The sequence below is a fragment of the Alosa sapidissima genome, chromosome 14 (genome assembly GCF_018492685.1).
Source record: "Alosa sapidissima isolate fAloSap1 chromosome 14, fAloSap1.pri, whole genome shotgun sequence".
NCBI lineage: Eukaryota > Metazoa > Chordata > Actinopteri > Clupeiformes > Clupeidae > Alosa > Alosa sapidissima.
The window spans coordinates 14,112,266-14,135,790 of NC_055970.1; the positions used below are offsets into that span (position 1 = coordinate 14,112,266).

The 23,525-nt window shown below is 45.4% G+C and overlaps 1 protein-coding gene across 2 annotated transcripts; it reads right to left on the reverse strand.

Annotated features, from left to right (window-relative positions):
• Positions 1-261: 261 nt before the first annotated feature.
• Positions 262-20,715, reverse strand: tcerg1a (transcription elongation regulator 1a (CA150)). Of its 2 annotated transcripts, XM_042061735.1 has the most exons (22): positions 19,787-20,715; positions 18,295-18,400; positions 16,620-16,754; positions 15,012-15,201; positions 14,452-14,643; positions 13,811-13,981; positions 12,451-12,560; positions 12,137-12,225; positions 10,663-10,826; positions 9,911-9,992; positions 9,703-9,823; positions 8,137-8,226; positions 7,006-7,124; positions 6,699-6,849; positions 4,054-4,215; positions 3,466-3,495; positions 3,253-3,435; positions 2,890-3,069; positions 2,593-2,676; positions 1,764-1,864; positions 1,116-1,326; positions 262-1,043 (listed from the first exon to the last, which is right to left on the reverse strand). In XM_042061735.1, the coding sequence occupies exons 1-21, from the start codon at positions 19,927-19,929 to the stop codon at positions 1,125-1,127; spliced, it is 2,805 nt and encodes a 934-aa protein (XP_041917669.1). In that variant the 5' UTR covers positions 19,930-20,715; the 3' UTR covers positions 262-1,043; positions 1,116-1,124. The 2 variants fall into 2 exon arrangements, with proteins under 2 accessions (XP_041917669.1, XP_041917670.1); XM_042061736.1 differs by lacking the exon at positions 3,466-3,495 and having other exon boundaries at positions 19,787-20,712.
• Positions 20,716-23,525: the final 2,810 nt, after the last annotated feature.

Genomic DNA, 23,525 nt, shown 5'->3' on the forward strand with positions numbered 1-23,525 from the left:
GAAACTCGTAAGAACTAGCACAGGTGAAGAACCATACCTCACACACACCTGGAGCTGAACGTGTGTGTGTGTGAAACGACACGCACAGACTGCTTCAACGGTTCTTACCTCACACACACACCTGGAGCTGAACTAGACAGTGAATGTGTGTATGCGTGTGTGTGTGTGTATGCAGCTAAGCCGCTGCCAAACACACAGAATGATGTAATGCAGTTGTCTTTTTCTGAAATAAATAAATAAATAAATATTAAAAAAACATGGTTATTAAAAAACAAGTTTGACTTTATTTGCAGTCAGCAGAAAAAGGTCATTGATAAGAAACATTAATGTCAGAGCCATATATTACAGCAGAGAATTCATGCCCGGCGCACACACACACACGTCGTCCCCCATACACACTCACTCAGTCCTGTAGAAAAGCACACTGCTAGTATTGGTCCAGCATCTGTAAACACACACGCACACATCCAATCTGTCCTGGCTTACAGCTTGTCCTGAGACATTTCTAAGTGTTGGTGTGTGTGTGTGTGCGTGTTATAGAAAAGGGTGCGGTAAATTAGGCATTTAAAAAAAATGTGTGGCAGCTGGAAAGCTTGTCCAGTTAGCAAGGTGTGTGTGTGTATGAGTGTGTGTGTGTTTGCGTTAGTTAGCAAGGTGTGTGTGTATGAGTGTGTGTGTGTGTGTCTCTCTCTGTGTTAGTTAGCAAGGTGTGTGTGTATGAGTGTGTGTGTGTTCGTTAGGTGGTCTGGTAGATGTTCCCAGTGTGTGTGTGTGATGAGGTTGAACGGTAGACATGGCTGTCTTAAGGCAGGTGCATTATGTTCTAAGGGAGAATATCAGAGTGCTTGTGTGTGTGTGGCCTTCCATGTGTTTCTGTGTGTGTGTGTGTCCTTCCATGAGTGTGTGTGTGTCTGTCCATGTGTGTGTGAATAACAGGATGCAGGTCTAATCTAGTGAGGCAGGTGTGTGTGTGCGTGTGTGTGTGTGTGCAGGTCTAATCTAGTGAGGCAGGTGTGTGTGTGCGTGTGTGTGTGTGTGTGTGCAGGTCTAATCTAGTGAGGCAGGTGTGTGTGTGTGTGCAGGTCTAATCTAGTGAGGCAGGTGTGTGTGCGCGTGTGTGTGGGTTATTTTGTGGAGCGTCGCGTGGGTTCCGAAGCTGTGGGGGGTGGTGGGGGTCCGCGGCGTTCTAGCTCGCTGATGTAGGACATGAGCAGCTTGTGCCGTTCCTCTGGAACACAATCTAGAACCAGGTAGCGCCGGTCATTCTCCAGAACGTTCTCCAGGTCCCGCAGGTGCTGATCCGACTCCTGCAACAAGTTACGGGATCTGGAGAACGAGAGGAAGATGAATTACTCCATGGCAGGAGAGGATGGCAATACAGACACACACACTGACACACACTCTCACACACACACTCTCACACACACACACAGACACTCACACACTCACTCTCACACACACACACTCTCACACACACACACTCACACACACAGACACTCTCACACACACAGATACTCTCACACACACAGATACTCTCACACACACAGATACTCTCACACACACAGATACTCTCACACACACACACTCTCACACACACACACTCTCACACACACACACTCTCACACACAGATACTCTCACACACACAGATACTCTCACACACACAGATACTCTCACACACACAGATACTCTCACACACACACTCTCACACACACAGATACTCTCACACACACACAGACAGACACACACACACACACACACACACCTGTAGGTGATGAACTTGGTTTCCTTGAGGAGTGTTCTGAAATCAGCTTTGGCCGTTACGTATTTATCTCTGATGTAGTCCTCAAACTCTCGCTGGCGCTTCTGCACACACACACACACACACACACACAGAGAGGGATGAACACAGAGAGAGAGAGAGAGAGAGAGAGAGAGAGAGAGAGAGAGAGAGAGAGAGAGAGAGAGAGAGAGAGAGAGAGGGATGAACAGAGAGAGAGAGAGAGGGAGGGATGAACACACAGAGAGAGAGGGAGGGATGAACACACAGAGAGAGAGAGAGAGAAAAACGATGCGTCACTTCTCTGTGAAGGAGTGGTGGAGGCACAAGAACAGTGCAGAGTGGGGCTGGGCATTATGATGATATTTAGCTACATCGCCTAGCACTCCTGCACTTTTCCCTATGTTGTTTAGTCTAGTTCACGATATACAATATATATCTCGATATTTAGAAATTTACTCTAAAAGAATTCATGAATTCTCACTTTCAGCCTGTGATGTTTCAAATCATACCAGTACGCTAGGCTAAATCAAACCAGTCCAATCCCTGCAAATAATGATCTGCATTAAAACATTCTTGGTTATTCACAGGTGATTTATATTCTATATTTGCATGTAAAAGCAGGGGTAAAAATAGTTTTTCTTTCCAGTAGCCTACTATGAAAAATGTTTCATAGGGAAAAGTGTGCACACAAAAATTTCAACACACCTAAATAGGGTACATCAGTTGATTTATTTTATTCTATTTGCAGAGCGTTCATCATGGCCTGTTATTTGGCTTTATCATTTATCATGAGGGGAGGGGGGGGGCTCACCCGGTCACTGCTGGAGAACTTGATGCAACGGGGATCCTCCTTTATGAGTTTTTTCACTTCCTTCCATGAGGTGGTCAGAGTGATCTACGCAAACAAACACACACACACACACACACACGCACGCACACACACACAAACCTTTCAATATGTATTATACTAAATCATTCATTATTAATTATTATACTTGGGCAAACACTGTGCAGACAACAAACACCACACACCAGGCAGACGTACGGTGTGCAGACGACTAAACACACACACACACACACACACACACATGCAGTCAGTGGTACGTACGGTGTGTGTGTCGTCGAGCAGCTGCCTGAAGAGCTCCTTCTTCTTCTTGGCGAGCGCCTCCACGTGCTCGTTAAACAGGCGCTCGCGCTCCTCCCGCTCCAGCACCGACGATGACTCCCAGCGGTGATCCTTACGCAGCGCACGGCGCGTGTCTGACCACGACGCGTCCGACGTCCGCACCTGAGGCACGCACACACACACACACACGCACGCGCACGCACACGCACACAGGCACGCACGCACACGCACGCACACACAGTCATGAATGCTTTAAGAACTTGATTGTCTACACTCTCTTGTGCTGCTCTCCCACCCTGCTGATCTGTGTGTGTGTGTGAGAATGTGAGTGAGTGTGTGTCTCACCATATCAGACATGAGGGCTCTAAAGTGCTGGATGGCCTCTTCCCTCTTGTGCTGTTCTCTCTCGCGGCTGATCTCTCGGCTCTGTTGGCTTCGCGCCTTCTGCACTTCCCGCTCACGCTCCCTTAGACTGGCCTCCGCACGCGCCGCACGAGCCTGTTCACGAGCCTGCTCAGACGAGGGGTTCTACACACACACACACACAAATATAAATACCTGCTCACGAGCCTGCTCAGACGAGGGGTTCTACACACACACACACACAAATATAAATACCTGCTCACAAGCCTGCTATGAAGAGGGGTTCTACACACACACACACACACACACACACACACACAAATATAAATACCTGCTCACAAGCCTGCTATGAAGAGGGGATCTACACACACACACACACACACACAAATATAAATACCTGCTCACAAGCCTGCTATGAAGAGGGGTTCTACACACACACACACACACACACAAATATAAATACCTGCTCACAAGCCTGCTATGAAGAGGGGTTCTACACACACACGCATGAATACAATGACCGATAACATAAATAATAACGTTGAAGGGGAGTTCAGGCTGATGCTGAGTCAGATGACAATCCTCCTGGAGCACCAAGCCCTGAGTACCGACCCCTTGAGGAACCTCTAGGACCGACTAAGCACTGAGGAACCTCTAGGACCGAGTTGGCCTGATGGAGGATAGAGGCAGACAGTGGGGTCTAGAAAATATGCGCACACACACACACACACACACACACGCAAACTCAAACACACGCAAACACACACACACATGCACACACACCTTGGCCAGCTGGTCTGTGTAGGCCTTGAAGAGTTCCTCTCGTGAGTGCGGCTCGACGGCTCGGCATCGAGGATCCTCCTCCAGCTTCTCCTTCAGCTTACTCCAGCGCTGCCCCACCTCCACACACACCTCCTCACACAGGGCAAAGAAGTCCTGCCGCACCTACACACACACACACACAGACATATGCACGCACACACACACGCACACACACACACACGCACGCACACGCACACACACAGACAGACATATGCACGCACACGCACACACACACAGACACATGTATGCATATGCACGCACACACAGACAAACATACATATGCACACGCACGCACACACACACACCCAGTTAGTTTAGTTATCTTAGTACATCTTGGCCCCCTCTATATATATGTGTGTGTGTGTGTGTGTGTGTGTGAGTGTGTGTGTGTGTGTGTGTGTCAACATCACAAATATGGTGTTTCAATGCAAACTTATCATTCTTGTGATTGGGAGTCTTGGGCATGTGCACAAACTTGTTTTACATGGATTACAACCGTGTGGACTAAGCAAGCCAATTGCAAAAAACCTTGCAAAGTACTGCTCCATTCCTGCAATAATAGGTAGTTTATCCATCTGGAAGCGACAATGCCATGTTTACCCATAATCATGCAGTTCAGAATGAAAATAGCACAATGCATTCTATGTCTGATCAGACCTGCCTAAGTGTGTAACATACTTCCTTCAATGTTTGGATCTGTGAATCTTCCCCTGTGTTAAGGTCCAAATAAAAGCATTCAAATGTTTGCATACAAACATACAAATATTGTGTGTGTGTGTGTGAATCTCTCCTACCCTAAAGTTAAGGTCCAAATAAAAGCATTCAAATATGTGTGTGACTGTGAAAGGCCTCCTCTGGAGTCTCTCACTAATTCATCCATCTGACATTTCTCCATCATGAATGTTTGATGGTGACCTTTTACCACACACACTATTTACAGCCGGTTATCTTCCAGATGTGAAATCTTCCTCATTCTGCTAAATGTGTCTGAACTGAAACTCCCAGCCAGTTAAGTGGATTTCCAACAAAGTGCTGCTTGTTAACAAAGTGCAGATTTAAAAGGGTGATTGAAAAATAGACAGTGTGCAATCAGATGACTGTGGTAACTTGAAAAAAACTCCCAAAAGGCTACCCAGCATGTTGCTAACCACCACCCGTAGGGAGCTAATATGTTGCTAACCACCACCCATAGGGAGTTAGCATGTTGCTAACCACCACCCGTAGGGAGCTTGAGTACATCGGCTATTGACACCTGGCTTGATCAATCATGGTCATCGTAGGGCTGTGATGGTATGGATGTTTTCTTACCGTGGTTGGAAAGCAAGAAATCACCGCGGTTTTGTGGTATACACCCCCCCCCCCCAAAAAAAAGCTGCAGCAACTTTAAAGATCACTGGACCAAATGCTCCAGACATGAAAGAAATAAGCAGTTTATCAACAAGGATATCACGATTTTAGAACTGTCACATTCATGAAGTTTATGCTAAATGTTACAACGCTACCCACGTTTTAATGACTGCGTTAGGTTGTAACAAAAGGTAGGTCCTAGGCTAGCCTAGGCCTATGTCGCTGTTAAGTTAAATTCTGAACAAACTAGAACATCTTTTCAAATTCTTTTTCAACTTTCATGGAGTAAACAAGTATGACTCCTTTCTGGCCAAATTTCACAGCTTTCACGTTTAACAGCTTTGTGTAAATCGAGTTTGAACGGAGAGAATAGAAAAGTGTTACGATTGTGTGTACGAAGTTTTATTTGGAAAACGGAAGGTTAGCCTACTTAACGTAACGTTCTCTGAGAATCAATGTCATAAGATGGTTCATCACATTACACATCACGACATTACACACGTATGGTTGAAAAGAATCTCAGAAATAATCACGTTATGCAGTCAGCTTAAGACCTCTGCAGGCGGGTACATGAAGTCGAATCCCCCAAATGTTTTATTTTTTGCGGTGATGGCGGGTGACGAGCTCAGACCTGCGGTAGGGGTCATGTGACTGTGGTATTGCGGTAATGCGGTTACCGTCCCAGCCCTAGGTCATCGTATCGCCTTGCCAGCGAGTTGATCAATCATGGTCATCCTCACAGTTCCAACTTTGAGGACGTGTGTGTTAGGTGACAGCATAAAAGGGGGGTTTCTCTGGGTGCGTGCGTGTGTAACAACATAGAGGGGGGCGCACGGAGAAGCTAACTGGGCAGTAGCTTGGCGTAAATCAGAGCGAATTTCGCACACATACAAACTGAATGAGGGGGAATTGGAAAGTGTATTGGAAATCTGCCGTTAAAGCCATTTAGATTCCCATCCATCTGGTCATATGGCAGTTGTGTACGGGTTGTGTAGAGGTCATCACATTCATTCATTTAGCAGACGCTTTTATCCAAAGCGACTTAAAGAAAGAGAATAACAATCAAGCTGCAGTGCAGAGGAGACCTTAGCTAAGAATCACTACTGAAGAGGGTAGAGGTTGTGTGGGGGTTGTGTAAAGGTTGTGTGGAGGTTGTTTGGATGTTGTGTAAAGGTTGTGTGGAGGTCATGTGGGGGTTGTGCAGAGGTCATATAGAGGTCATGTAGAGGTCAGTAGGATGTTCTGTAGAAGTCGTTAACCTTGTCCTGGCGGTTCTTGCTGCCATCCTTGTCCTTCTTGCGGAGTACAGCCACGTGTTCCGTGTAGAGAGCCTCACGGTCCTTCATCTTCTCAATGGCCTTAAAGCGAGCATCTTTAGCGTGGCGCGCTGCAAACTCACTAAACGTGGTCCTGCAAACACACCCACACAAAGTTACATACACACACCAGCCAAAATCACTAAAAGTGGTCCTGCACACACAGACACACACCAACCAAACTCACTAAACATGGTCCTGCAAAACACACATCCACACACAGACAAGACACACACACACACACACACACCTGAGGCTGAGTTTGGACTCCTCCATCATGGTCTTGAAATCCTCACGGGCCTGAAGAATCTTATTCTTCTTCTCCTTCCTCTCCTCCTCAGCGCGAGTCTTCACATACTGATCAAACACCTGGGGAGAGAGGGGGAGACAGAGATGGACAGAGAGAGAGAGAGGAGAGGGGAGAGAGATAACTAGGTTAACCACACACAAACAATCTTTGGAAATGAGAAAATCAAATGATAGTGTGGGTATGTGTGTGTGTGGAAATGACCACACAGACCGGGTAGAAAAAAAACTGACTACCAAACTACTGCCAGCTAAGTGTGTGTGTGTGTGTGTACTGCCAGCTAAGTGTGTGTGTGTGTGTACTGCCAGCTAAATTTGTGTGTTTGTGTGTGTATACTGCCAGGTAAGTGTGTGTGTGTGTGTGTGTACTGCCAGGTAGGTGTGTGTGTGTGTGTGTGTGTGTGTGTGTCATAAGTCACTGAAAACAACTGTTGTAAAGCCACTTCTCAAGAAGAATAATCTGGATGCCTCCATGCTAAACAATTACAGGCGCATATCTACTAGGTTTTCAGGCAAATCACAGCACTGAAGCAGCTCTTATTAAGGATTTCAATGACATACGAATGCATTGCAGAATGCAGATTCAGGTTAAACATCAGTCCTAGTGCTACTGGACCTTAGTGCAGCATTTGACACTGTTGATCACAATATTTTACTACACAGACTAGAAGACTGGGTTGGATTTACAGGCAAAGTTATCAACTGGCTCAAATCATATCTACAAGGAGCTTCTTTGTTGCCATCGAAAACTGTACCTCAACACCAACGTCCTTCACCTGTGGTGTTCCCCAGGGGTCGATCTTGGGGCCACTATTATTCAACCTCTATATGCTCCCACTTGGACAAATCATCAAAAACAATTTGATATCATAGCTACAGTATGCAGATGACAAACAAATTTATTTAGCTCTGTTGCCTAATGACTATGGTCCCCTATAACCTCTTTGTGTATTGAACAAATCAACAACTGGATGTCTCAAAATTAAAAAGTATGTTTATCGTGATATATATCGCTATTGTTTTATCGCCCAGCCCTATGTATGTGTGTTTGTGTGTGTAGGGTAAGATGTGTTACCTGTTTCCTCTCTTTAGGGTTCAATAAGAGGTAGCGTGGGTCGAACACGATTTTATGCAGCTCCTTATCCCATGTAGAGAAGGCTGACACCTGAGAAAGAGGGAGGGAGAGAGAGAGAGAAAGAGAGAGAGAGAGAGAGAGAGAGAGAGAGAGAGAGAGAGAGAGAGAGAGAGAGAGAGAGAGAGAGAGAGAGAGAGAGAGAGAGAGAGAGAGAGAGAGAGAGAGCAACTAGACTCACTGACCACAGACAGAGAGCACAAAAGAACGACCCCCAAACATGATAGAATCCAAAAGAAAACAGAACGTGTGTTTGTTGTTTTGTGTTTGTTGTTTTGAATGTTTGTTGGAGAGTCAGGAGAGTTTGTTGGAGAGGCAGATGCATCCTCCTACAATGTATACAAAGTCCAGCCGGTAATAGTAGTGTGTGTGTGTGTGTGTGTGAGTGAGTGAGTGAGTGAGTGAGTGAGTGAGTGAGTGAGAGAGAGAGTGTGTGTCCTGCAGAGAGCTGTATGGTGTGTTTCTTTAATGAATGACGTTCCACACCGACTAACCCCCCTCTGCCCTTTATACACACACACACACACACACACCAGGGGGCAACCCCTCTGCTCCTTTAAACACCCCTCAACAGTCCAGTAATTACCATCTCACACACACACTTAGTAAACACACAAGCATGCAGACAAACTGACACACATTTTACCCTAATTACCTGTGCACACAGACACACACAAGCGTGCGCGCGCACACACACACAGGTCACAGCCTGGAGAGCTCCAATTAACCACACACACACACACACAGGTCAAAGCCTGGAGAGCTCCAATTAACCACACACACACACAGCTCACAGTCAGGAGAGGTCCAATTAACCCCCCCCACACACACACACACACCACCCTGTCTGACACTGTGTGGGGTGCGCGAAGGCCTTGATGTTTGGCCTTTCAATAGTCGACTTTCAGCTTTCATCTCCTCAGACCTGCAAAGGCCACTCTTTCACCCCCCCCCCCCCCCAACAGCTCCTGCTCTCTCCCTCCCTCTCGCATCCCTTCACCCCATTCTGTTTTGATAGTTGGCCTCAGTTCTAAAAGAGCCTTAGTGTGTGTGTGTGTGTGTCCAAAGGCCAAAACATCAACAAAGATTTACAAGCACTTATGGTACCATAGCAACCTCTGATCAGATGTCAAAGGCGGTGAGGTGCATGCTGGGTGAAAACCACCACCATCATTATCATCATGTCATATCTACTCAGTCTCATCATCATGTCATATCTACACATGCATGCACACACACACACACGATTATAAACCAAATTTAACTGTAGGCCTATTGGCTATGGAAAGAATATAGACTACAAATAGTCAGAACATGTGTGTATGTGTGTGTGTGGTGTGTGTGTGTTTGTGTGTGTGTGAGCGAATGTTTTTTGTTTGTTTTTTGTTTGAATATTTTGAGGCAATTTTACAGAAACTGTATTCACCCAGGGAAGTATCCCCTCATACCTCTCATGCTTTAGTGTGTGTGAGTGTGAGTGTGTGTGTGTGTGTGTGTGTGTGTACATACTCCACGTTCGAGCAGCATGTCTTTGAACTGCTGCATGCGAGCTTCCGTGGGAACGATGGCTCTCTCTCGTGCTGCTTTAAGCTCCGCCTCCACTGCTGGGTCCTTCTCTGGCTCCTCTTGCCTATACACACACACACACACACACAGCCATATAAAAAACAACAACGTATGCATGTACTGTGTTTGTGCGGGTGTGTAGGAAACTCACTTCCTCTTCTTAGGTCTGATTGGCTCCTCCTCCTGCTGATCAGGTGGCCCCACCTCCAGCTCCTCCTTCCTCATCACCACCACTATGACGACCAGCAGCATATCACACACACACACAGCAGCATATCAGGACATTGGGAACACACGCACAAGACACACATGCAGGCACACGCACGCACACGCACACACACACACACACACACACACGCACACACACACACACACGTGTGCACGCAGATCATGCATAAAACACATGCTGTGTGTGTGTGATTTTGTATGTGCAGTATTATAAGGTGTGGAAATAATGATTATTTTGCTGTATTCCGTTGAGCTCCCCCCATTGTTTTTGCCTTTGTGTTATAGAAGGAACTTGCATAAATGATCTTTTTTAGCATATGTGTCTGTGTGTGTGTGCGCGCGTTTAATTGCATAAATTATCTTTATTAGCATTTTTTTTAAAGTTGAATTATAATATTGAGTTATTTTTTTTACAGTTTTGAAAATGAATGTTCCCTAAATCATTAAAAGTGATCTCAATATTGACCAAAATAATCATGATTAAATGTGTTTGTGTTTAATTGGAGCTCTCTAGGCTGTGAGCTGCATGTATATGGCATGTAGTGTAGTGTGTGTGTGTGCATATGGTGTAAGTGTGTGTGTGTGTGTGTATGTATGTATGTATGTATGTATGTATGTATGTATGTGTGTGTGCATGGTGTGTGTGTACTGTATGGTGTAAGTGTGTGTGCTGACCTGGCTTCGGTGGCTCTAGTGAAGGTGTGTGTTTGTGGGGCGGGTCTTGAAGGCAGCGATCCACATCAGCTCGACCAATCAGCTCACTCGGCCGCTCCCACTTGGACATACGTGTGGTTGGGTTGTAGAAGAACACGTGGTCATCACCTGTCCACACCACACACCTGCGCGCACACACACACACGGTCATCACCTGTCCACACCACACACCTGCGCACACACACACGGTCATCACCTGTCCACACCACACACCTGCGCACACACACACACGGTCATCACCTGTCCACACCACACACCTGCGCACATGCACATACACACACGCACATGTATTTTAATAGTGACGCTGCATAAAGGTCACACCTACAAAGCTGTTGAGTTCATGGTCACCCTCACGTATACGACATTAAACGCTTCATGGTCACCCTCGCGTATACGACATTAAACGCCTCATCGTGAATACGACATTAAACGCCTCATGGTCACCCGCGCGAATACGACATTAAACGCCTCATGGTCACTCTCGCGTATACGACATTAAACACCTCATCGCGTATACGACATTAAACCCCTTATGGTCACCCTTGCAAATACGACATTAAACGCCTCATGGTCACCCTCGCGTATACAACAATAAACGCCTCTGAGCATATACGACATTAAAAGCTCAGATACCTGAACCGAGAACAGGGATAAACCGTAGGCTGTGTAAATGTGACACCTCGCTAAAGCCCTGTCGTCTCGTCTGCGTACGGTTGCAGTTGGCTGAAATATGTTCGGTCTGTGATGAGCACCACAGCCTCATGGGGAACACTACCACTGTGTGTGTGCGTGAGTGTGTGTGTGTGTGTGTACCATGGTGTTCTGGAGATCTGTGTATGTGTGTGTGTGCGTACATGTGTATGTGTGCGTGTGTGTGTGCATACCATGGTGTTACAGCGATGGGTGTATGTGTGCGTATGTGTGAGTGTGTGTGTGTGTACCATGGTGTTCCGGCGATGGGTGTATGTGTGCGTGTGTATAGATAGATAGATTGATAGATAGATACTTTATTGATCCCCAGGGGAAATTCAAGGTCTCAGTAGCATACAGACATCACACACATTCACTAACAGCAGAAAAAAGTAATTAAAAGTATACAATATAAAAACACAACTAAGCAATAAGGACGGTAGAAGATAAGAAATATACTAAATATACTAAAATACAAATTATACTAAATAACACTTAATCTAAATCAATTCTAAAAACAGTATCCACATAGTGGGTGATTAATCAATCAAGAGGCGCTTGCAATGACTGAGGCAGGGACTGAGTCTGTGATTCTCTGTGCATATGTGTTTGTGTGTGCATGTGTATGTGTGTGCGTGTATGCATGTGTGCATGTGTATGTGTATGCATGTGTATGTGTGTGCATGTGTGCGTGTATGCATGTGTATGTGTGTGCATGTGTGTGTGCATGTGTGCGTGTGTATACCATGGTGTTCCGGCGATGGGTGTGGTAGCCACTGGTTTAGCTTTCTGAGCAGCTTTCTCCTCTTCAGTCATGTCTTCTTCCTTTCGCTCCTGTCGACACACACACATTATATAGCCACGCAGACACACACACACATTAGTTTTTAGATTTTAGAATGTATATTTATTTATTGAAATAAATACTATATTTTTGATAAACTCTGATGTCCGTCTTCATATTATGTTGCGGCTAATGAGCCGGCCATAACACACAAACACATATTATATACCTACGCAGACACATACATGTGTGTGTGTGTGTGTGTGTGTGTGTACCTCCTTGTGATCTGGTAGCTGCTCAGTCTTGGTCTTGTCTTCCTCCGTATCCATGAGCTCAGTGTCATCAGCAGCCACACTGGAGTCCTGCTCCGCCGCTTTTTCTACTACACACACACACACACAAAAACACACTTGATCTCTTGTATGTGCGAGTGCAAGTGTGTGTGTGTGTGTGTGTGTGCGTCAGGGTTTCCACTCTCAAAGAGTTTCCCTGAAATTTAAGGACTCGTCATAGTTAGAGGCACAGATCAAAGGCCATATACACACACACAAATTGGCCATTTCTTTTCACGAATCCCATGTTAAGGATCCATGTAGTAGGATGTGAAGGATCCATGTTAGTAGCTCATTAGTAGGACATCTTGTACTACCTGGTAAACCAAACTCATTCACCAAGTGAATAGTCTGGCCACTCACGACTGGGAAACCTTTCCAACACTGGCAAAGACTTTGCAAGTGATGACTTCAGCCAAACCAATCACATTTATCAGGGACTCATAACGTTACTTCCTACTTCACCTAAACTTTACAAACTCACAATAAACAGCATTGGCACCTTATTGCTGTAAATAAATGCGCACATTCTTCCGACTGCAATTTTTGATGTTTGCAGGTGTTGCAACTACCGTTTACCAAAGCCACTTTCAATTCCGAAACTATAGCGCCATCCCCTCTCGTCACTGATTGGGGAGGTAATCTGGAAACATCAGTGACCTATGGTGTTCCAGACTAGCATCTCCCCGAAAGGCTAATCCTGACCACATCATCATGGCATCCGACTCCCATTCTTTTGCTTCATGTTCCATAATGGGGATGCGCTGCGCTCTGAAAGCTAATATCATAACGAGCTACTGTTAGCAGCTACTGTTAGCAGCTACTGTTAGCAGCTATGCTCATAAGGAGCAACTGTTAGCAATGTGATCGTACTCATAAGGAGCTACTGTTAGCAATGTGATCGTACTCATAAGGAGCTACTGTTAGCAGCTACTGTTAGCAGCTATACTCATAAGGAGCTACTATTAGCAGCTACTGTTAGCAATGTGATCGTACTCATACGGAGCTACTGTTAGCAGCTATACTCATAAGGAGCAACTGTTAGAAGCTACTGTTAGCAATGTGATTGTACTCATAAGGAGCTACTGTTAGCAATGTGATCGTACTCATAAGGCGCTACTGTTAGCAGCTACTGTTAGCAATGTGATCGTACTCATAAGGGAATTAGTATTAGCTGACTGAGATATCTACTAAACAGCCATCAACCGTGTGAGTGTGTGTGCGTGCGTGCGTACGTACGTGTGTGTGTATGTGTGCGTGCGTACGTGTGTGTGTGTGTGTGTGTGTGTGTGCGCGTGTGTACCTGCTGGTTTTTCCCATGTGGTCTCACGTGTGCGGTGGTTGTAGTAGTACGGTTTCCCTTCCGGTGTCTTAAACTCCGCCCACTCCGACATGCCCAGTCTGGCTGATGAGGTCATCGGCATCTGATGGGGCATCATAGGAAGTAAGGGCGGGGCCATGCCAGGAAGCATACCTACAGACACACACAGAGAAGCAAATCTAGAGAAACAGTCCTGTTGAAGAGTTCTATACATTTTTGTTTGTGTGTGTGTGTGTGTGTGTGTGTGTGTGTGTGTGTGTGTGTTACAGGGTAACGGTAAGGGCATTGTGTATATGTATGTATGTGTATGTGTGTGTGTATGTTACCTGGTAGCGGTAAGGGCACTGTGTATATGTATGTGTGTGTGTGTGGGTGTGTATGTATGTATGTATGTATGTATGTGTGTGTGTGTGTGTGTGTGTGTGTTACCTGGTAGCGGTAAGAGCATTATGTATATGTATATGTATGTATGTATGTGTGTGTGTGTGTGTGGGTGTGTGCGTGTGTATGTGTGGGTGTGTGTGTGTGTTACCTGGTAGCGATAAGGGCACTGTGTATATGTATATGTGTGTGTGTGTGTGTGTGTGTGTGTGTGTGTGTGTATGTATGTATGCGTGTGTTACCTGGTAGCGGTAAGGGAATTGGCACCCTGAATGGCGGCACCATGACGGGGGGGAGGGGCATGTGGTTGCCAGGGGCAGCGAGAGGAGGGGGCAACGAGACACCCGACACCACTGCTGTTACCGTGGGAACAGTCACTGAGGGCACAGGTGTCGGCATGACGCTGGAGGGCGTGGTCACTGGGGCTTCAGTTGCTAAAATACCAGAACATCAGAAACCCAGCTATGACATCATCACCGTTAAAACGCACTCTCACAGAACATCAGAAACACAGCTATGACATCATCACCATTAAAACACACTCTCACTGAGGTACAGTATGACATCTTCATTATGAAAGGGAAACTTGGCAGGATTAGCTATATTTACTAAATGGGTTTATTAAGTTGAAATAATTGCCAAGTTCCCATTTAAAACACACTCTCACTGTGGGAGGGGCTTGTGGAGTGGCAGGAGGGGCATGTGGAGATGTGGAAGGGGTTGTTGAGATGTGGGAGGGGGTTATCAAGAGGCAGGAGGGGTTATTGATATGTGGGAGGGGTTGCCAAGAGGTGGGTCTCACCTGAGGGAGAGGAGGGCGGGCTCTGGGACGACTCCACAGCTGATTGGCTGCTGCTCTGGAGGGTGGGCATTCCCATTGGCCCCACACCCTGGGGGGTTATGAAGGGGGTCAACTCCGCTTGCTGGACGACCTTCACACCCTCCGGCTTGGTCCACACAGACTCACGCGTTCGTGCGTTATAGTAGTATACCTGACACACAGACACACACAGAGACACATGTTCATGTGTTATACTGTAGTAGTTTACCTGACACGGACATCCACAGTTACTATACACACACACTACACAACTCACATATCCTTGTTAGTGTTGTCACGATACCAAAATTATGACTTCGATACGATACCTGCCATAAATATCACGATGCTCGATACTGAAACGATACTACGGCGAAATCCTAAGATATCTGGAAAAGAAAGGACTCATACCACCTCCAAGTGTATTGAGTCATTTGTCACTTTTGTAGTGTGCAGGTCAATTCTGGGTTCTAAACTTCTAAACTTCCTACATAATTATTATTTTTTTATAGTCAGTAAAATAGTAGGCCTACTTTGTGTGATTAAGTCCTTTATTGTTTGTTAATTGTTAATATAGTTAATTTACATTGTGTTGTGTTTTGGCAATAAAGTAGCTTTAAATAGCCAAACTAGGCTAGATCAAGGTCAGTGTTGAAATTACTGCATGCAAATCACCGAATGCTATGCAGTGGGGCCTAATCTTTAGGCCATCTGATGTACAGTATAGGCTACCTAGGCTTTCCCGTGTTCATGGGATTTCTTTAACAGTTGCAAAGGGAAAAATGTGAGGATAGTCTTCTTTGCGCCCAGTGTGCAAGTACGATGTTCCAACCACTCAGGTCTTCGTCAGATAGGCCTACACCATTACCTGTTGCAATATATCTGTGTGCATTCCTACATTACGTCTATTTCTTTGATAACATGATTTGCTACCATGTAACAATAAGCCGCTATTATTATTATTAGGACTCAAAACGCTTTGGTGGTATTATGCTGTGGGCTTTAATTAGCGCATTTCGGGTAGCCTATCCTACATCTGGGCAATAATTATTGAACAAATTGCAGTCTACATGCCATGACAAATATTACCAGTAGTACTGACCGAACATGAACTAGATTGTTTACTAGTTATGGTAATGTTATTTTGGTGTTGCGCTTTCATCACGTTAGCACCCTATGATTACAGCTCGTTATGTCTCGTCAAAATGATTAGCTTGTTATGTCTCGTCAAAATTCATTGATGAAGGAAGGTTCGCTTTATCCCAGAGAACCATACTCGTTTAACTTAGGCTAGCCTAAAACAGAAGAGAAGAACTTGGCACTAACCATGTAGTCGTGTTTTCTATAGCATATTCGTTAACCTGTCGTTCTTTGAACTCTTTAAAAATGTTGGGATATGTCTGCGTCAGGTGTTTAGCCAAGTTCCATGCGTAGCCTACTGATTTTAAATTACTTTGAAACATATTTTACAAACGGGCCTCTGTGTACCTGATGGCTAACAACAAGGTTTTAATGATTTCCAGAGCATGAGCTGGAGGACCAAGGGCCGAGGAGAGATGAAGCCACACACTCACACACACACACTCTTACCTTGCCCTCAGGAGTTTTGTTCTCCACCCAGATGCGTTCAGGGGCAGGTGCGGGGACAGGCGGGAGGCCGGGAGGGAACATCAGGCCAGGAGGGGGCGGCATGGAGCTGCCAGGTGGCGGCAGAAACGGCGGCCTCTGCAGGAAGAGCGGAATTACATCAGCAGCTACATGTATTGAACTGGTAAGTTATATTCATAGACCTCTGAAGTTCGCCTATAAAAAGGAACCAAAGCAGTCATCTTTGCCCATATGAGGAGATCCAGGTGTTAATTGAAGCTAACTACCTATGGCAAGTTGCACTGCAAGTTAGCTCTGGGGTAGCAAAAATCTAAGTTCACCGTCTTACCGTACCAAAGATCACATGCATCCATAACACACACATACACACACACACTCACATCACCTCCATTTGCCATGCTGGAAATCTTGTACCCAAGATCACAGTACCCACACAAAGGCAGAGGACAAAAGTGTGCAGAGCAAAACGTCTGCATTTCAGACTCTTCGTCCCCGTGAGAGTGTAACAGGTGCGATATTTCAAAATAGCGGATGTTCTTTTGTGTAGGCGAACTTCATAGATCTATTGACTGTGGTGAGTCGGCGTGGGCGTGACCAGATTTCCAGCATGGCAAATGGAGGTGGTGTGAGTGTGTGTGTATGTATGTGGTGCAGTGTGCCCACGGTTCGGTATGCATAATTTGTTTTGCCCCACAGCACGATGTCCATGTCAGAGTCAATAAAATAATCCCTGCAAAGAGCTGTAACTAAGCATGCTAAGTTCGACATCCAAACAGTATTCTAACGTTAGCTTAGATACCCAAACAGTATTCTAACGTTAGTTTAGATATCCAAACAGTATTCTAACGTTAGCTTAGATATACGGCTTGATTGCATAACTTAACTTAGTTTGGTATCCCCAATTTACTATGTTGTGATAAGACCTTAGCAGAGTTAACTTGAATGCAGTAGTTTTGAACAAATTTACGCAGCATGGCCACGATGCTAAGCGGATTTAACGGCAATTTAGCCAGTCGTCTTCTATGCAATGTTTCTATGTGGCAACAACAATCCTTCAACAGTTGTTAATGTTTTGTTAGATGTACATGCAGAGGAGGGGCAGATCCGTTACGAGAGAGAGTATAAGTAAGTATAAGTATACTCTTTTGATCCCATGAGGGTAATTTGGTCTCTGCATTTATCCCAATCCGTGAATTAGTGAAACACACTCAGCACACAGTGAGGTAAAGCACACACTAATCCCGGCGCAGTGAGCTGCCTGCAACAACAGCGGCGCTCGGGGAGCAGTGAGGGGTTAGGTGCCTTGCTCAAGGGCACTTCAGCCGTGCCTACTGGTTGGGGTTCGAACCGGCAACCCTCCGGTTACAAGTCCGAAGCGCTAACCAGTAGGCCACGGCTGCCCCAGAGAGCGGGGTGGGGCAAGGAAAGGCTGGGTGCGTGAAAAGCGCAGCTCAATGAAAGGATTTGATCTCATTTACATAGTAGGCCTACAACATAAAAAAATATTGTGTGGCGGTCAGTGTTGATTTTATGGCGACCCGCTACAGATGTATGGGTAACACTAAAACTGTGTGCCAATTTCTTTCACTGTTTCATTCTGGAGTTACTTAGTGTGTGTGCGGGAGGCTGGGTGTGTGTGGGTGTGTGTGTGCACTACCTGCAGCATGGCAAAGGGAGGCGGGGTCCGCAGCAGAGGGGAGGGGCCCCGCAACACTGGAGGCGTGACTGGAGGAGCGTTGACACGGAAACGCTGCTGAGACATACTGTGGGGGGGAGAAGAGAGAGAGAGGGAGCGATAAGAGAGAGAAAGAGGGGGAGAAGAGAAAGAGAGAGAGAGAAAGAAAGAGATAAGTAGAGAGAAAGAGGGGGAGAAGAGAGAGAGAGGGGGGAGAAGCATTACACTTAACCTTTCTCTCTCCGTGACAACGTGCATCACACTCACCAACCAATCCTGAACAGTCTATTCAGAAGAGGGTGTGACGTTTAGGTGTAGACCAGGAGTGAACTTTCAGTTCAACAGCGACGGTAGTGTGACTGTCTATGGGTAGCGTAGGCTAGTGTTGTTCAACAATGAGCTAGGTTAATAGAAGATGGAAGCAGTTCCGATTTGGTTTCAAAACGAACTAGCAAGGGATTTTGAAATTAAACGTACAACGATACGTGCATTAAGGCAGAAGGGCTACCTGTGTCCACGTCGGGCTGTTTCAAAACGACATCTCACTCCTCGCACATGCTTTTCTCGTGCTATGTGGTCGTCTATGTTTCCTCCAATTTGTTTTTTAAATGAAACTTACGATATCCGCGCATTGAGGCAGATTTGACTACTGTCTATGAGTGCATCGGACTCCAACCTGTCTCAAAACAAAAACGCAACCATCACTTATCAAAGTTTGGGCGAGCTGAGAATAATATTTTCCAAGATATTAATGTCCAAACATGGTCTCCAAGATAAGGCATTTCTGAGAGTGTAAAACTGAAGGGTGAAAAATGAAATGAAAACATTGGAATTTAACAAAAAATATTTTACAGGTCTTAGTTTTAGGACCTAAATATTAGGTAGACAAACTTTTAGCAAAATCTGAGACGGTGCAGCAACCATTATCCTGGATTTTATCTGATTTGACACGGTATGACCCCGTTACTAAGTTCACTGGCAAAATCTAACTTAGCCTTGTTCAGGTTACCTTCCTTTACTTAACATGTATCTATCCGTACCAAGACAATGTTTACCTACCCGGACTACTGTAGTATGACACTGTTTACCTATGCGGACTGTAACTTAGCAAGACATTCTTTGCCTATCTGGGCTGTAACAACACATTTGGGTTATTACCAACACGAACTGTAACAAAATGGTATTTACCCATCTGGACAGTTCGCAAATTTTCGGGACGGGCTAACGTCGCACTCTGCCCAGCTATATGGGACAGGTGACAGGCTTAGTCCACGCTAACGGCTAGCTACCTACGAGTATCCATCGGGTCGTAGCTAGCGGTGCCATGCTCAGCTAAGCCGGGCGAAGATAGACTCTCCTGCTACTGTGGGCTGGGGGCCAAACAGTCCACTACTCCAGTCCGCTTGGAGAGTGTTCACCGCAGCTCTATTCTACTGTTGCAGCAGTGATTCTGGACGGGTTGAAAAACTCTCACCTGGTTCCATTGAACCCGCTACTGCTTGAGTCTGTGTGCTCCGCCATTACAGGAAAAACAAGCGTGACGATGGGGGAGATGCTTCCGGTTGGAACTCCGGCATGCCATTGGTCAGATTTACCATAGACGTAGAAATCGGACATTTCATTGGCTCACAGTAAAGACAATTTGAAGTCAAAAAATGAGGCATAGGCCTACTGCCTACTGTCAGAAAAGTTGATTGTTTGTCAGTACTCTTTCGACTTTCGAGGGAGGCTACACAATTGTACTATTTTGTATGGCCTTCAAAATATTAATGCGATGAAACAGAGAACGTTTAACACTAGGTGAATTCCAAATCCATAAATGAAGTGGACAGGTGGACCGTCGTGTGCGCAGTGTGACGGCGCCGCCTACCGCAGCATCCCTGTAAAGGCACCTTAACAGTGTTAGTCATAACGTGATGGCCCATAACATGACCAACAGCACTTCTGTCATTGTCCGTGCGGCCCTCTGTAGGCGATTACCGACCTTAGCGAGTTTTTAGGTACCCACGGTCCTAGTGGGTAGGAAACTGCCCCCCCCAATCAAAAGAGCTGTTACAGGAATTCAGAGATGATCTTCTACAGACTGCTGTCAGTGCATTCCTTCCATATTTAATCCGAGTTATGTTCATACTTGCAAAGGGGCATATTTAGTTTATTATTGCACTTCTCAACCAGAAGGAGACCCCGAGAGCAAATTGTTAAGGTGCCTTTAAGTGTGCTGCTAATATGAGTGGAAATGGTCCAGTGATTTTGTGTGTGTGTGTGTGTGTGTGTCTTATGTGAGATGGAGATAGCGGTGTGTATCCAGGGTTTCCATCACTTGTGTGAAAGTTGTATTGCCAAATTTGTTGCCAAGCCCAATGTGTTATATCGGAGACAATTCAGAACTACATATCATTAAAGTCCTTAGAGATACTGCTGTGTACAATATAAATTAATATAAAGTATTTTGCATCTGTGATGGACTTTGTGGACACCTTTTGTGCTTGTTGTTTGCTCAATATAACATTGTTGTATTTAGCATTCAAAATAAAGTTTTGTACCAAAACAAAGTAGTGGGGAATCCTTGGGATACAGTAAGGGTTTTGTACTGAAAATTACAGTAATGATAATGTTAGAGACTCGCAGTAAAGCTACTGTTAAGGAAAAGATACGGTAACTTACAGGCAACACTGTAGCCAGAGACATACTGTAACCATGTTACAGTAATGCATTTGTATGTGCATTACTGTAAGGGCACCATACCACTAAAGACACATACAGTTGCATTATAACATGGTTAAAGTATGTCTCTGGCTACAGTGTTGCCTGTAAGTTACTGTAAAAATACAACAAAAAGTCCAACAGTGAAGAGTTGGCCCCTAAGACTCTGGCCATTGCTCAAATTTATGGTTGTTTAATGTCGAATGTCAGAGTAATTACATTCCAAAATGTGCCTTAATGATACACCACAATTTATAAAGGAATGAAGTTCATATCAGATGGATCAGAAGAATAATTGTTAAGGAAGTACAAGATTATTCTACGGCTGCTTCTTTTCTAATAAATGTGGGTGTGTCAGGGATGGGCAGGAGGATGAATACAGAAGCCTGGTGGAGAACTTTGTGCAGTGGTGCAAACTCAACCACCTCCAACTCAACACTTCAAAGACCAAGGAGATGGTGGTGGATTTCCGCAGGTCTAAGCCCGCTCTGCTACCAGTCTCCATTGATGGGGTCAATGTGGAGGTGGTAAATACCTACAAGTATCTGGGCTTACAACTGGACAATAAACTGGACTGGTCAGCAAATACTGAAGCATTCTACAAGAAAGGGCAGAGCAGTACTTCCTGAGGAGGCTGCGGTCCTTCAATGTCTGCAGTAAGCTCAGTCTGTTGTTGCCAGCGTCCTCTTCTATGCTGTGGTATGCTGAGGAGGAAGCACACAGAAGAAGGATGCTGGGCGACTAGACAGGCTGGTAAGGAAAGCTGGCTCTGTCATGGGAGCCGAACTGGAGTGCATCACTTCAATATCAGATAAAAGGACCCTGAGCAAACTGATCAACATCTTGGACAATGAATGTCATCCACTCCACAGCACTATTATAAAGCAAAAGAGCTTGATCAGCTGGAGACTTCGCTCACTGCCATGCACAACTGAAAGGCTGAGGAAGTCATTTGTCCCCAGGGCCATTGAACTGTTCAATGCTTCACTAAAGGGAAGAGGAGATATAGACTTCTCTGCATAGTCTGTCTGCCTCTCCACCCTCTCCATGTTTGAGTACTGACTGCCCACTACTGTTTTACTGCTACACTGTTTTTCATGCTATATTAGCACACATGACCAATGGCTTCTGCTACAATACTGAATGGCTGTAACCCTATTACCTTAACCTATTCTTGCACTGACATAGTTTTTATATTACCTTGTCTACATTATACATTACTCTTATTTGTCCATATTATTTATGCTGGTCTCTAGACCTTATTTTTGCACTGTTGGACTACTTTTTGCACCTTCACCATGACACTCACTCTCTTGAGCACCTTATCATGCACACAGAACTACAGGCCAGTCCCGGCCCTGTCACTGCAAGCGTCTTATGCTTGATCATCCTCAAGCACACTGTGGATTTAATTTATATAGTATATTTAGTATTTAGTTTTTCTTATCTTCTACTGTCTCTATTGTACAGTGGAGTTTTGTTATATGTATATACTTATATTTACCCTTTCTGCTGTGTGTTGTGCATGTTGTGTGTGATGTCTGTATGCTACTGAGACCTTGAATTTCCCTTTGGGGATCAATAAAGTATCTATCCATCTATCTATCTAATGGGCTACATTAAATATTTCACGGCCACCAGGTGGCAGCATAGCACTGTACTTCAGGGCTTATTTGGGTGTAAAGCAAGTAGTGAAATGGCATCATCTGTAAATCGTAAATGTAAATCAGGTTTATAGGCCAAGTGTACTTGCGTATAAAAGGAATTTGGTCTCTGCATTTATCCCATCCATGAATATGTGAAACACACAGAGCTCACAGTGAGGTGAAGCACACACTAACCCGGAGTAGTGAGCTGCCTACAGTCATGGGCGGATTATGAACTTTTGGACCCCTGGGCCCAGATGTATTAAGGGCCCCCCACTTATTGTCATATATGTGGGAGGGGGGTGGGGTTGGGGGTCCCTCCCCCAGAATTTTTTTAATTTGTTTGATGTGATTTCCTGTATTCTGGTGCATTTTGGGGATGGGCAATACTAAATCCAATCAGATTCATAGCCTACATCCTGATTTGTTGATATTGAGGCAATGATTTCATGCAAAGGCTTGGGCTTCAGGGCCCCCTGGGCCTGGTAGGCCCGTGCAGTAATCCATCCCTGCCTACAGTGAGGTGAAGCACACACTAACCCGGAGCAGTGAGCTGCCTTGTAAAAGTGGTTCTCAGGGAGCAGTGAGGGGTTGGGTGCCTTGCTCAAGGGCCCTTCAGCTGTGAATGTGGGCATGGGAGAGCAGTACTCAACCACTTCCCCCGCCCACATTTTTCCTACTGGTCTGGGATCGAACCGGCAAGTGGCAAACCTTTCGGTTTCAAGCCCGAAGCCCTAACCAGTAGGCCACAGCTGCCCATATTGTGGCCATGCAGCGCAATCAGGACTGATCGAACACAGATGGGTTCATAACGACCGATCGACCACAGGTGGCTATATGATGACTCATCGACCACAGGTGCAT